Raw genomic sequence first — 14,491 nt, 5'->3', positions numbered from 1 at the left:
CTGTCGCTCTCCCTCCATTCCACAAAGTGTTATTGCTTGTCTGTTCATTCAGTTGGAGCTTTTTGAGTGCCTGGAGCTCCCAGACGCACGCCACACTCTCCCCGCCCTACCCTACTTTCCTTTCCTCACAAAAAAATGCTCTCAGCTTCACTACTACCTAACCCAGGACTGTGAACTCCAGTCCTGAAGGACCCCCCCACCCATGCATTCAAGAATTTATTGTGTTCCCTGCTCCATCATACCTGACCAGATAATTATCAAGCCCTCATTATGGTGACACAGGTTTGTTCAAGCAGGGATTTCAGTGACCCTCTGGGACTGGATCTGTGAAGGCCTGGTTTAGAAACATTTTTCCTTTAAACAATGATCATTTCTTTCTTTGTCTTTTTATTTCTTCTTACGTTGCCCTTACTTTTCTTGCTTATGTTGGCTTGTGAGTATCTGTCTGTATAAACCCATATTATGTATGTTGCTTTTCGCACTGTGTCTTGTGTAGTTGTCTCATGGTGTTTGATTTAGTGATGCACGATCATATCGGAATTATATCGGTATCGGCAGATAATTACCTTTTTCTAAATAACAAAAAGGGAGTAAAGACTGGTTAATGTATAGAAAAATATATTTTGCAATAGTTTGATTCAGATTTGTCCATCTCTGACAATGCGGATCAACAAAAAGGCTATTATTTTTGTATTACTGCATTGTTAAATAGTTACACTTCTGAATGGCCACTGGTATTTCTTTCTGTTTAATCCTCTTCTTTCAATTATCTTTTATTTATTTATTTATTGTTATTTTTATTTGTTTGAGTATATTTAATATTTTATTTAACTTAAAAAAACATGACCAGTCTGTGAGTAAAATGTGGCTAACCATTTTCTCAGGAGACTCCTTTCATTTTATAGTTTGCACACAGTTATTTGAAAGCTAAAATGTTAGGCAAATAAACTTTACATTTGTCTACAATACTAATCTGGGGTATGTTTCTGTATTTAAATGTATAATATCGGATATCAGCATCAGCCCATAATTCCCATATTGGTGCATCCCTAATTTGATTAGCAGTTAGTATGTGACTCCTGCTTCCCTTCATTTCTAAATATCATGCAGTCAACTCCATGCAACTGGTTAGGAAGACCCTAATACAGGGGTAGAGTTCTGATGCTGAAAGCCAGATTTCTGATGAGTTTGATGATTTTCTTTCTCAAACACACCAACTAACGTGCCAGTTTTTTGGCTCTGTTGGAGTGTCAATAGAGGAATAACACCAAACTTCACTGGATTCTGAGACTCCAGCTAGTCCACATACTTCAATTCCTACAGCCCTTGATTACCTTCCTCAGAAGTAATTGGGACTAGAATACAAATAAAATATGGACTGATTGGAGGTCATCACCAAAACCTGTTTGGGAACCCCTGTACTAGTGTACTTCTCACCATTGTCATGCTGTTTTCCAAGTCATGAGAGACTATCGCTTTCATGGGTAGACAATTGACCATGCCATTCACTGACATTAACTTACATCAGATCACTCCATCAATGAAATACATGAACAGTTGGTCCAAACCTAACATACAATCAAAGACGAATGCTCTCATTGGTGGACATGATCTCAGTCACAAAAGAGAAAATGTCTGACCATGCCCTAAATCTGATTCTTTTTCCTTTTCCTTCCATGCCTTTCTTTTATTTGCCACCATTTTGGACTTCTTTAAGAACATCAATCAGTTTGACCTGTTTGGGGACATGGCCACTCCTCCAGACATCTTATCAGTAAGTGATTTTTAGGACAACCTTGCTGGTTCTTTGCTGCACTTTTGTAGGCAGACTGGGTTGAAGCAAATATGCAGTAAAGAAATAGCACTCATCTTAAACTGCATCACATTAGGTAAACTCCAGCAGACTTCAGTGCTTTCTGATAATGTATGACAATATCGAAATAAACAGGCAATAGATCAGTGTCAGACATCTGTCAGATAGTAATATTTATTTTTAATTTAGTTCCAAAGAAAACAATTAAAGTCCATTCCTTTACTCATGGCTTGCCTAAGATGTTAGAAATTTGAACCATCTGATTTGCAGATGCCTGCGTCTCCTGCTAACACCCTGGACCCAGGACGACGGCGGCGGCAGCATCCATCTGAGCTCTTCACACATTTCAGTCCTCCTGCTGTGCCTTCAGGTAACACAAGCAACCACAGATTCATTTAAACTGGTCAGGTATCTGATTGATCTGAAATTTTACATTAAATGTTTGATAGGTTTTTAATATAACATGTTTTATAAACTATGTTATGAGCATCATCTGAATGTGTTTATTACTTTTCTGTCATTACCGCACATTGAAATGCTGATAAACACAAGCTACAGACATTTACTTTCATACCTACATACAGTTACACTATCAAGACATTTAGATATATCCAAAGGGAGTGAAATAAGTTTAAATGAGTAGAAGAAGGGGGTATTTTGGATGCTATTATGCTATTTGATCATTTTCACTTATTTTTCTTTATAAACAAATGTAAGAAGCTGTGAATCAGTGGAGGTTACATATTACTACAGTATTTTGTCCAAAGTATTTTGTGTTGTGTTGATTATATAGTGTCACGCAACTGCAATTACATATAGACATCAAAGCAAAAAAAATTGCTTCCTATGACTGAATTTATTGCTGTAAATAATTCAGGAAAAAATTTTTTCAGCCTTTCTTGTGTTTTTTTTTGCATAACATTCACAAGACACAGAGTAATTTCGGATCACTGTTCCCTTTGTTTCTTTTAGATTTACTGTTGAGCTAGTATTTGTGGGTCTTTTTTAACAGGGACCAAGCAAACTGTTCATTTTTACATTTTTTCTGTCTACGCCACAAAGCACATGACATAGAAGCCTAACAGTGATCCAGGTCCAATAGTTCTGTATATTAACTATTTTGATAATATAAAAACCAGGTCTCATGGCTACCAAAGTTATTATATAAGTATTAGAACCAGTCCACAGCAGCATGGATTCATTGCTTACAAACAGAATGAAATAAATATGCCGGAGTCAGCCTTCTGTCACAACACAGACTTTCTTTAGCAAAACACATACACACATTACATAAGCACCCCTTAAATAAACAGTGCAACTTTGTTGACTGTAATAAATGCCAATCCACCAAATTAACATTGTGTTTAAAAAAAACATCAGCGGTTTTGTGTTATTAATGTTATGCATTACACTGATATGAAAAAGTCTTTTTATTTTTGCATTTTTTTTGTCACACTTCAAAGTTTCACATCTTTAAACTATTTAATTAATATTACATAAACACAACATGGCGGCACGGTGGCGCAGCAGGTAGTGTCGCAGTCATACAGCTCCAGGGACCTGGAGGTTGTGGGTTCAAGTCCCGCTCCGGGTGACTGTCTGTGAGGAGTTTGGTGTGTTCTCCCCGTGTCCATGTGGGTTTCCTCCGGGTGCTCCGGTTTTCTCCCATGGTCCAAAAACACATGTTGGTAGGTGGATTGGCAACTCAAAAGTTTCTATAGGTGTGAGTGTGTGTCGCCCTGTGAACGACTGGTGCCCCCTCCAGAGTGTGATCCTGCCTTGCGCCCAATGATTCCGGGTAGGCTCCGGACCCACAGTGACCCTGAACTGTGAACTATCTATAAGCAGTTATAGATAATGAATAATGAATAAACACAACATGAGTGAACAAATATGCAGCTTTTAAATAATCATTCAGTTTCTAGCCAAGGGCTAAATTAATTTTCAAACCCCCACCACTGCTTTGCCAGCAACTTTTTTGTAGAACAATTCCAGTGGGGAAGCAATTTAACAGCGCACCTCAACAAGTAGTTCTCAGAAGAAACAGATGGTGGCGCTGAGTGAGTAATCAGGAAACACTACTAGATCCATGGCAACTTCACATAGAAAAAAAATAAGATATCGTTTTCTGTGCCACCACTGTGTGAGTAATGGTCTCAGTCTGAAAATGGTCTGGCTCCACCACTGGTAACAGCTACAGTCAAACCATTGGGATAACTTGCAATTTGTTTTAAATTTGCAATATCACATCTCACTCCAATCCCCATGCAATTCTGTTGCACCCCACAGTTTGACTACCTCTGAAATAAGTGAATTATTTTGGCCCCAAGTAATTGTTGAGTCTTTGAGCTGAGTATTTCTTTAGAGTTTAGAGTTATGTGTCTTTTTTCTATTCTCCTGTCTTCTGTTTTCATCCTTTTTCTCCCCTCTTTATCCCATGTGTCTATCATTTGTTTCTCTGCTATGTCCCCTCTCTTTTCTGTCTGCCTTGTCTCTCTGATCATTATGTGTGTGCTTTGCCTGTCTTCACTTTGTCCTGTCTGTGCCATATGTCCCCAGTTTCTTTCCTTCCCTTCCTTCATTCCTTCCTAAAGACTTACTGATTGTTCCTTCAATGTACTGCTTAATTTGTCTTTAGTTTTTATTTCTTTATGTTTCTCTCATTCTCATTCTAATCATGTGTTTTCTGACTTGCAACACTGTCTGGCCTGTCTTGTATCTGTCTCACATGTCCTGTTTCTGCTTCATCTATCCCCTCTCTGTCTCTTTTTCCCTTATCTGTACTATTTGCCTCCTCTTTGTCTGGTCCCTCCTTGTCCTGTTTCTTTTGCCTCTTACTCACTTCTCTCATTTCTGTCCCATCTGTCCTATTCCTATATATAACAGTTGTGTCTTCTCACTCAGGATACATGACCATGGGTGCAGTGCAGGCAGCACAGTGGGCTCAGCAGTCATTTGCAGCTCCAGCCGCTCCTCTAGCGTTTGGGGTCCAGGCTCCGCTGCAGGTGGCCCAGGTGCTTCCCGGTGGCCAGCCGGTGATCTGGGGTCAGGCCAACCTCTTCCACTCCCCAGCCACAGGCCAGCAACAGTGGGCTTTCGTTCCAGCTCAGACGGTTGGCATGGGGGGACACCCCCTCCCTGCTGCTGTGCTCCAGGGCCTGGTTCCCATAGCAACCATGCGGCCTCACTCGTGTGAGCCATCCGCACCGTCCTCGGCCATCACCAGTCCACAGCATGCAGCCGACCCTCTGCTCCAGCGAGGTGCCTCCAGAGACGCGCTGAACGAGAACCTCCAGGAGGAAGCACAGGACTCTGACACACAACCAGCGCCTACCGGTGTCTCAACCACACAGTCAGAAGGAGCCACTCAGCCTTCTGGGTCACAGGAAGCTGAGGTCTGCTGTGGCGAGCTTGACCTGTCACAGCTGAGCTTGACCCCTGGGTCATCCACATCGCCTTCCACGACAGACTCTCGTGAGTGAGGCATACAAAAGCTTTTAACCAAGGTTAAGCCAAACTGCTTCTTGCTGAACTAACATAGTGAAATGGGCTGAGACCCGTTTGTTCATATCTCTGATTGCACACAGCTAGTAAGTCTACACAGAAAGGCATTGCTGGCTTGCTCTGGAATAACTACACCATGCCCAATGGCAAGTATAAGCTAGAATGTTATAAACCTCTGAGCAATGGGCTATGGAGCAGTGGAACATTGTTCTCTGGAGTGATGGAGCTCCATTTTGTAACTTTGGGATGAATTGGAGTGATATATGCGATGCTATTCGCCAGATGTGTTCATGAGGTTATAAATGAGGATATAAAGATATACACAGGAGTAGCACTGTATAAATATTACTGTCAGATTTATGAGTACCATATACATTTCTTGTAATTGTTCAGTGAATTATAGCTCTGCAGATTATAGGTAAGATGGCGGTTTCCCAGTAACCAAGATCTGAAACTAAAGTGGTAAATCGTGTACTTTAATTGAATGTTGTGGCCCTTATTGATTAATTACAGTGGCTGAAATGAGCTTGTGTTTCCTCCTCTAGCTGCTACACCTGCTCCCCAGCAGGGCATCCCATCCCTGCCCTCTGACCCCCCGAAGGAGCCTTCTTCTATGGGAACAGAGGCCAGCAATGACCATCTTAAGGAAGCTTCTCCTTTAGGGGCAGCCGAGAGCAGCAGGCGCAATTTGACAGAGGAAACGGTAAATGTTTCGCTTGAATTTTATTGTAGTACAACTGCATTTTGAGAGTCTTTCTCTGTCAGTTCAAAGTTCAACATGAGGTGTTTTTTCTGTTGTTCAGAAAGTGGTCACTGAAGTGGTCTTTAGATGGTGATTATATCTAATATATTTTTAAAGATTTAGTTGGTAAAGTGATTGTGTTGATTTTAAGTACATTTTACCCAAAGATGTAATCTATGACCTCTTGGTTTGAGGATTTCTTCCAAAGAACCACTGCTGGACCAAACTTTTGCTTTATTCAGAGAACATGTCCACTGCAGCTGCAGTCTGAATCCTCTATTGATAGGGACTGGAGAAAGGAAGGCCTGTCTGTGCTAGGCTTTGTTGAGCTTTTGGCTGGAAGGCTGGCTGAATGCCTAAACTGAAAAGTCTTTTGTCAGTGGAGTGTTGTTCTTCAACTGCTTTATCGGAGAAGTTGGCTGTTATTAAAAGTGCTTTATTATTTGTTCCAATTGATGGAGCAGATGTTCTGATTTCTGTATTTATTAGTGACAACCCTTGGATAGCACTTGTCAGCACTGCAACAAATTAGAGATATTTGTAGAGGTGCTATAGTAAACATAACATCATTTCAGCAATTTAGTTGCACAATATTCTTCAATATCTTTGTAATATTATCAATTTTCGTAAACCCATTAAGCCCTTGGCTAATTTTTTATAGTTTTTTGTATTAAGACTACAGGGTGAATCAAAAGTCGCAGGACACCCTTTGCATATGACATATCTTAATACTCCAGAATGTAACAGGTGAGGGTGCCTATCTTTTAGGCTATGTATGAAACATGGCCGCCATCTTGAAAGCATGACTGCCATTTTGGATTAAGTGCAAGCTTTTCCAGTCGGAAGGTGGTCATGTAGCATATCAAAGAAGACCAGAATTGTCTCAGAGATTGTTTGCCACAATCAGATTTGCAAAATCTCTTGTAGTTCAAAAGTTATCAACACAGGAATTTGATAACTGTTATAATTGTTCATTAGGTACAGGTTTGTTACAGGCTCAACCAGACTCTAAATGTTCAGCGCTACAGGAAACAGTCTTTCCATCCATTCTGACCAAAGATGGTGCTGAGCAGTTAGGATCTGGTCTTCTTTGATATGCTACATGACCACCTTCACATTAGATAAACTTGCTCTTGATGCAATATATTGTGGCTTTTAAGATGGCGGCCATGTTCTCAGACATAGCCTAAAAGATAGGCCCCCTCACGCATTACTTATTGGGGTGTTCAGAAATGCCATTTCCCCTTTTGTTTCTGAAAAAAAAAAGGTGTCCTGTGAGTTTTGATTCACCCTACACTTTGACTGCTATAAATTATGTGTATCTTATGAAATATTCCTTAATTGCTGTAAATTATTCAGTACCTAATATAGGTTATTTACTAACAACTATGATAGCTTTGGCTAATTATTAAAGTTAATTTGAATTATTAAGTAACCACTGGAAATTATTTGTTGAAACCTATACGTTTTTGAATATCTACAATAAATGATTTATTAGCTGGATATTTAGCAATCACTATGATTTTATGACAATAAACTAGTGACTATGATTTATTGAATATCTACCTGACATTATTCAGTGTCTATGATTCATATGGTTCATTATTCATAATATGGATATGAATAATTATATATTATTTAGTAACAACTATGAAATTTACGTAATTTTTGCAGTTATGGAAATGAAAAATTTGACCCATAAATATATGCTGATTCTAATCCATGCTCTCCCTTTGTCTCATCCTCACAGGGCTCCAGCTCCCAAGCCCCCAGCAGCTGTGAGACAGAGGCACACACTCTGGCTCCCTCTCCACTGGATCAGTAGAGAACCACAGCTCTTGGTTCGTCTCAGTCTCTTTTCCTCTTCTCAGCTGCCAAACTTCTGTTAAGGTTAACATTTAGTGATGTACCTTTTTAAAATTTTAAATACAGACCCAGCTCAAAACCACACAAGAAGAGATTCATTACAATATTCATTGTGTGGTAATGTTACACCGCCCCCACCTCCAGCCTAGCCCGGGGCAGTGTTTCTTAGATAATTGTTTTATGAAATCATGACAAGATTGTAGGGCAGGGATAATTTTCTCATGGCCTTTTTATTTGTATTTGCATAATTAAATAGTTAGTCACCAGATGAATTACATGTATAGTCAATTTATATGGTGACAGCTTCAAATCAGTACCTCTGTCTTTCTTTGCTTCGAGCACTGTTACTTTACATTCCAGATACTCCATGGTCACATGGTTCAAACAGAGGACTCTATGGCCCAGTTCACACCTGGCATTAACATGAGCCTCATGTGATCTGATCACATATGATCAAAACGCATAGTGGTTCACATCTGCCATTTAAATTCATCTCCGGTAATGGCTTGTTTGGTTTATGGTATATGGTTTTCTCTCGTCATTCCCACTGGAGGAGGAGAATGGCGGAGTCGAGTTCCATGAGACGAGATTAAACGGAAATCTCACAAAACACTTTACTAACGTCATATGTTTTCATCATAAATACATAATAAACACTCCCACCGAAGACTTGATAGGTCTAGTTTTCAAATATATACAAACTGAATTCAAATAATTATATATATTTATTTAATTTAGTGTTGCAGTCACACAGCTCCAGGGGCCTGGGGTTGTGGGTTTGAGCCCTGCTCCAGGTGATTTGTCTGCGAGGAGTTTGGTGTGTTCTCCCTGTGTAGTCGTGGGTTTCCTCCATGTGCTCCGGTTTCCTCCCACGGTTCAAAAACACACGTTGGTTGGTCGATTGGCGACTCAAAGGTGTCCATAGGTGTGAATGAGTGTGTGAGTTTGTGACCCTCAAGAGTCTCTGAGCAGGTAGCAAAAAAATAAAAAATTTGAGTTTTGTAAAAATTGTTTGCCACACCTCCCATCAACAGCCCTAAACCTTGCTTTGTGTTACACAGCATTACAAATGTTTAACACTCCACCTTGTCCACTAAATTAGTGTCACAAACTTGTTGTCTGGCCAGTTAATTAGTTATATTTTGTCACTTTTGGAACAAAACACAAAAAGTTGAACTCATTGTAGAAGACTTAACATGGTTCAACAAACTGATGGCCTGTAAATTCAGTTCGTTATGTGGACACTCTTCTACAAGCTATTCAGCAGTAATCATCTTCAGCACAGATCATTATAGCTGAACAATGACACTGGAATAGAGGTATATCTGAGCTGGATGAGATGTGTAACCAGGCAACATGGTCTCTCTAGTTTGAGCATGTTAGTCTGAGCTGATTTTTAAGGCAGAGTGAGTTTGTTGGTTTTAAGGCATGATGACATTTTTTTTTACTGATTTTCTCATAATGCTGTGCAATTACTTGCCATATGTGTTTTTGTACATAACCGTTGCCAGTGAACATTTAGGGGTAAAACACCATATTTCCAAATGTTTGTGGACAGTTTTTTACATTAGTTGAATCAGTTAGTTCAGCTAATGAGCTAAAAGCTTGTATAGTCTCAGTTGAAATGCAGAGAATCAAATGAGAACAGCTGCACAGCAAAGCATAATATTCAATGCTCAGCATGGCTAGAGGGCCAAACGTCTCTTTACCGTTTGGCTGTGGAGCACTGAAACGTCTTTCTCAAGGGCATAGTTCAGTACATTTAGGATACGTACCTGATTTCACAAATTCTCTTGTGATTTAAATGCTATCAAAACCTCACAGAAATATTACGTTACCTAGCCTTCACAGTAGACACAATTCAGCCTTCATAATTGCTGCTGCTGGATTTAGGTGTGTGGAATACTTTCCATCTATAAAACTGGACTTTTTCACCAAACTGTCTCTTGGTGAACCCCTCATCTAGCCGTCCCACCACTCTGAACCCAATAGGTGCTTTTCCCCAAGACTTCATTTGGCTGTGTGGGCTCTGAATCTATGGCTAAACAGCTTCACTTCCGCACAGGGCTTTTATCCCCCTCAGCTTTGAAGCACTGCTTTATAAATATGCAGTTTGTTGTCAGCCTTTTAATTCTGCAGGGTGTTTCTGTTTTCACTCTGCTGCTTCAGTTCAAGGTTTTTGCATGTCTTCAAGACATCAGTCATCTCAGATTTCACATTTTGAGCAGTTTGTTGTTGTTGTCATATTTTTAAGTTTTATATATATGGGACCTGGAGGTTGTGGGTTCGGTTCCCACTCCAGGCGACTGTGAGGAGTGTGGTGTGTTCTCCCTGTGTCCGCGTGGGTTCCCTCCGGGTGCTCCGGTTTCCTCCCACGGTCCAAAAACACATGTTGATAGGTGGATTGGCAACTCAAAGTTGTCTGTAGGTGTGAGTATAATTAGGATAAACATCCAAATTAGAAAACAAATCTCAAAATGGGGTAAAAAATAAAATAAAAAAAGAGAAATTGTAGTCCATGTGCTTCCCAGCAGCCAGGAACAGCACAACATGTTTTTATTTAATAACAGTGCTTATAATCTGGGCGGCACGGTGGCGCAGCATGTAGTGTCGCAGTCACACAGCTCCAGGGACCTGGAGGTTGTGGGTTCTAGTCCAGCTCCGGTTTCCTCCCACAGTCCAAAATCCTGTGAAGGACTGGCGCCCCCTCCAGGGTGTATTCCTGCCTTGCGCCCAATGATTTCAGGTAGGCTCTGGACCCACCGTGACCCTGAACTGGATAAGCGCTTACAGATAATGGATGGCTGAATGGATGCTTATATACTACATCAGTATCTTCGTTTAAAGAAGAGGAAGCTTTTCATTGATTTGGGCTTTGTCTTGAGTTTCTTGAGATTCGCTTATAATTCAGAAATTACAGGTTTCAGCTTGAGACCTAATCTCTAATTCCCTTTGTCTCCAACAACTGATGTGGGATCAGTTTTTAAATCAAAATCTGTCTAACATCAGCCCAGCCACTTTTCTGAGTGCAGATCAGAGATGTATTAAAAGCTTTATCCGAGACTGCAATGCGCCCCTCTGCTTCTCTGTGAACACCGGGCAGACTACTGCCACCTGCTGATGACACACTGCACTGCGTCTGTCCTCGAGAGAAAAGCAGAGCAGCTTAGCGACACAGAACATGATTAGTTTCATCTGTGGAGCGTGAAGAATGTGTATGTGACTAAGCCCAGGCCTGTGCGTGTGCGTGTGTCTCTTTTTTCCCCTGTGTTATTTTTGGGCTCTAATGCTGTCTTTTTAATCTCATCCATAGGAAAATGGCTGCCCACTCTGCGTGGAAAAGGAGAAGTGGTGGAAAAGAATACAGATCCAAAAAAAAAAAAAAAAGAAAAGAAATGGAGCAAACAACTGAGTGACTGCCACTGTTTCCGAGTCTGTGGAATATTCACCAAGATAGTGGACGAGGTGACTAACACTGTAACGGAATTCCCAATCTAACATACCAGGCATGATGTTTGATACAGATTTATAAACAGAATAATGAAGCAAACTCTGGATTATACATTTTACTCAAGGTTCGGATGGACCGTGTGTTCAATTTACAATAGCCGTCCATCCATCTTAAGTATTTTAAACACAAAACATCTATTTTTGATTGATAATGAGGTGCTCATAATGTTAATATTGTACATGTATTAACTGGTCAAATCAGAAGCTGAACCCAGAGGCTGGACTTTGGCTCCCAACTAATTTCATACTACTAGGCTCTCGCTAGTGCACAACATCTGGACCATGGACACAACCTCATGTGATTGTCCTCAGTAGATTGGGAATGTTCCACTGACAATCCCCTGGACAGTGGATATTGACCAAAAGCTTTGGTATGAAACGTTTGAGTTGTTTTGGGTTTTCTCTAAATGACTGCTTAGTTGATACTGTGGTTCCTTTGCACACGCTAAGCTTTTATGAAACGTGACTCCGCTGTTTTTCTTTAAAAAAAAATAAAAAAGACTATCGGCTTGGTTTTCACCAGAGGAGACATGACGAAAAAACTCTAAGTAGCTTTTATACAATAGAATATTTTAAAAAGGGAAAAAGACTTTTAATTTGTTTTTCTCTAATTTCACTGCTCTATTCTGTTGGGTCAGGACTGAGGTGTGTTTTAAAGGTGAAAATATGAAAAGTCCTCCTCGCCAAATATTGTTCTTGGAAATAACGTGGAAGCTTAAGGCCACATGTTGAGTTGAAGCCTGTTTTGCACTTCGAAGAGAGAGAAAAATGTCTAAAGGCCAGTTGCGACCCCAATGTGGATGGCGTGTCCCTTTAAGACAGACAACAAAACAGACATAACACAGACAGGTTGCATCATGTTTTGAAAATGTTCCCCTTTACTTGAGATTTAGCTGGATCAGCCAGGATATGTTTGGATCAGAAGTTTCCTTTTTGTAGTTTTGCACTAGTGTAGCTCAAACTCCAGCTAGCAGGGAATGTTCCTACAGCTTTGTCTAACGTTTTCCAACATTTTTAAAGAAAGCCGTTTAGTCTAATGTTCAAGGAAAGTTTTAGTGATGTTTATCATTTTAAATAAAATGTTCTTTGAACATTAAATTAAAAATATGTTAGACCTTTTGGGCAGTGTTAGCCAAAGTTGTTGGAACGTTCCCTGCTAGCTACCAAACTAATTAGCATCATCCAGATCACAACATTCTTGTCTGACACTTAGTTTGGGCTATAAATGGCAAAATTAGAGAACAATAAAACATCCCATATATATTTCTAATGGTATTAGGTGTACAAATAACCTTTTTAAAGTTTTATGTAGTTAAATGTATAGTAGTAACTCAAAATTCAAACATTCTTTTGTCATTATTTGGAATCTATACTGAAGTATTAAAAATAACAAAATGACAACAGGTGCTTATGGACACAGTATTATCCCCAAGAACAGAACAACCCAAAGCACACGCTTTTGCTGCACGTTTTCCTTGTTTCCTTGATGGATCTCATAAAGAATGCAGTGGTAAATACATTTGTTTGGATTTTGAATTACAATTATATGATACACAGAAACCTTTAAAATGTATGTGTACACCTAATACGTTAGCATAACACGAGCCCTGGCATAGAGCTAATGGTGAATGAATCCTGGAGTCAGCGATATATTTAAGAGCCTCCATTGTCCAGAAGATCCATTGTGATCAAACTATCAAAAGGTGATTGATTGTGTCTACAGTCAATTCTTCATTATGGTTATTGGTTAATCAGACATTTAAGGCCTTCAGTTCATGTCCTTGTTCACACCAGTTCATGTTCACACTTTTTTAAGTCTTCAAACAGATCAGACAAACAGATCCATGTTTTAGCTGATCTGCTCCAGTTTGAGGTAAAGGGAACATGTTTTCCATGAATTTTTAACCACTTTCAGACTCAGTGATTGAGAAAATAGACCCGAGGCATTAAGCCCATCACCTTTTATTTTAAGTAAACAGCCGTAGTAATCTGTGCTTGTTTTACTTGCTCTAGACATTGCTGTCCCTTCAGCCAGCCAATCACAGCTGTTTGACCCATATGGCAGGGTCTCTGACCTTACAACATTCATCATGTAAGCAACACCATCTGTGGCCCACTAAAGTGTTGATTTGACTTTAAAACTGCCCAATTTTTGTCAGACTTTTCTCCTGAAGTACAAACTAGGCCACAAACATACGGCGGTTTCAAAAGCAATACCATACATATGATTCTGTTATTGCCTTGTTTGGATGACATTACTAATAATTTCAGTGTTCCTGTGTCCATTTTTAATATGATGTCCATTCGAAACACACACTGGCCCAACCAACACTTTAACATTTTAAAATCAGCTGCTGACGTTAAATGTTCCAGAATTTAAAAAATAAATAAATAAACACATGTTCTGTGTCACTGAGTGTAATGTAAATTAATCAACAACTTATTCCTCACAGTAACGACACACTACCCCAGGGCTGGTCACTGAAGAGTGTTGGCTCGGTGTGTGACTAGCTTAAGGGAATACTTGAGTGTTTTTCAAATGAATCTCTATCTGCCATGATTTTACCATATGGTTACTTGATGTAATGTCAGCCTGTTTTTTTCTGTACAGAAATGTATAGGTTGGAAAACAAGTCCAATCACATTAGAAATGGTAACTGTTTGCTTCTTTGGTTTGTTATCATCATTTGCGTTGCAACAAACAAAATGAGCAAGGATGAGCACATTTCTGACCCCAGACGTCTCCTGGTTGGTTGACCACATTTGGGCTTAAGCTGGAAAATTTGTAAGTAAAATTGTTAGCTTTAAATCTTCACGAGTTATGTGTCCAGTAATGGGATTTATTTATTTTATCACCCAACACTATCTCCAATTTAGCTACTGTCAGTTCCACCCACTTTTTAAGAGCTGTCACTGCCAAGTTAGCACATACTCCCTCCAAGATATGTTTAAAGGGGCACTAGGTAGTATATTTAACTTACAATTACAACTTCAGAATCATTGTGATGATCCACTGACCTGTGATTTTGCTATTCTGGGATCAGCACTGCAGAAAC

The 14,491-nt window shown here is 39.8% G+C and overlaps 1 protein-coding gene across 1 annotated transcript in view; it reads left to right on the top strand.

Moving 5' to 3' along the window:
* The window catches only part of c8b (complement component 8, beta polypeptide), a 97,910-nt gene that overhangs the window by 68,251 nt on the left and 15,168 nt on the right, over nt 1-14,491 (top strand). Inside the window, exons 10-14 of the mRNA XM_066681280.1 lie at nt 1,718-1,774; nt 2,084-2,183; nt 4,718-5,287; nt 5,863-6,020; nt 7,810-7,880. Of these exons, the coding sequence (XP_066537377.1) occupies nt 1,718-1,774; nt 2,084-2,183; nt 4,718-5,287; nt 5,863-6,020; nt 7,810-7,880 (956 nt within the window). The remainder of the gene's footprint in view (nt 1-1,717; nt 1,775-2,083; nt 2,184-4,717; nt 5,288-5,862; nt 6,021-7,809; nt 7,881-14,491) is intronic.

Source organism: Hoplias malabaricus, chromosome 9, assembly GCF_029633855.1.
Source record: "Hoplias malabaricus isolate fHopMal1 chromosome 9, fHopMal1.hap1, whole genome shotgun sequence".
NCBI lineage: Eukaryota > Metazoa > Chordata > Actinopteri > Characiformes > Erythrinidae > Hoplias > Hoplias malabaricus.
Note: the sequence above shows the minus strand (reverse complement) of the source record. Positions and strands in the feature narration are given on the sequence as shown.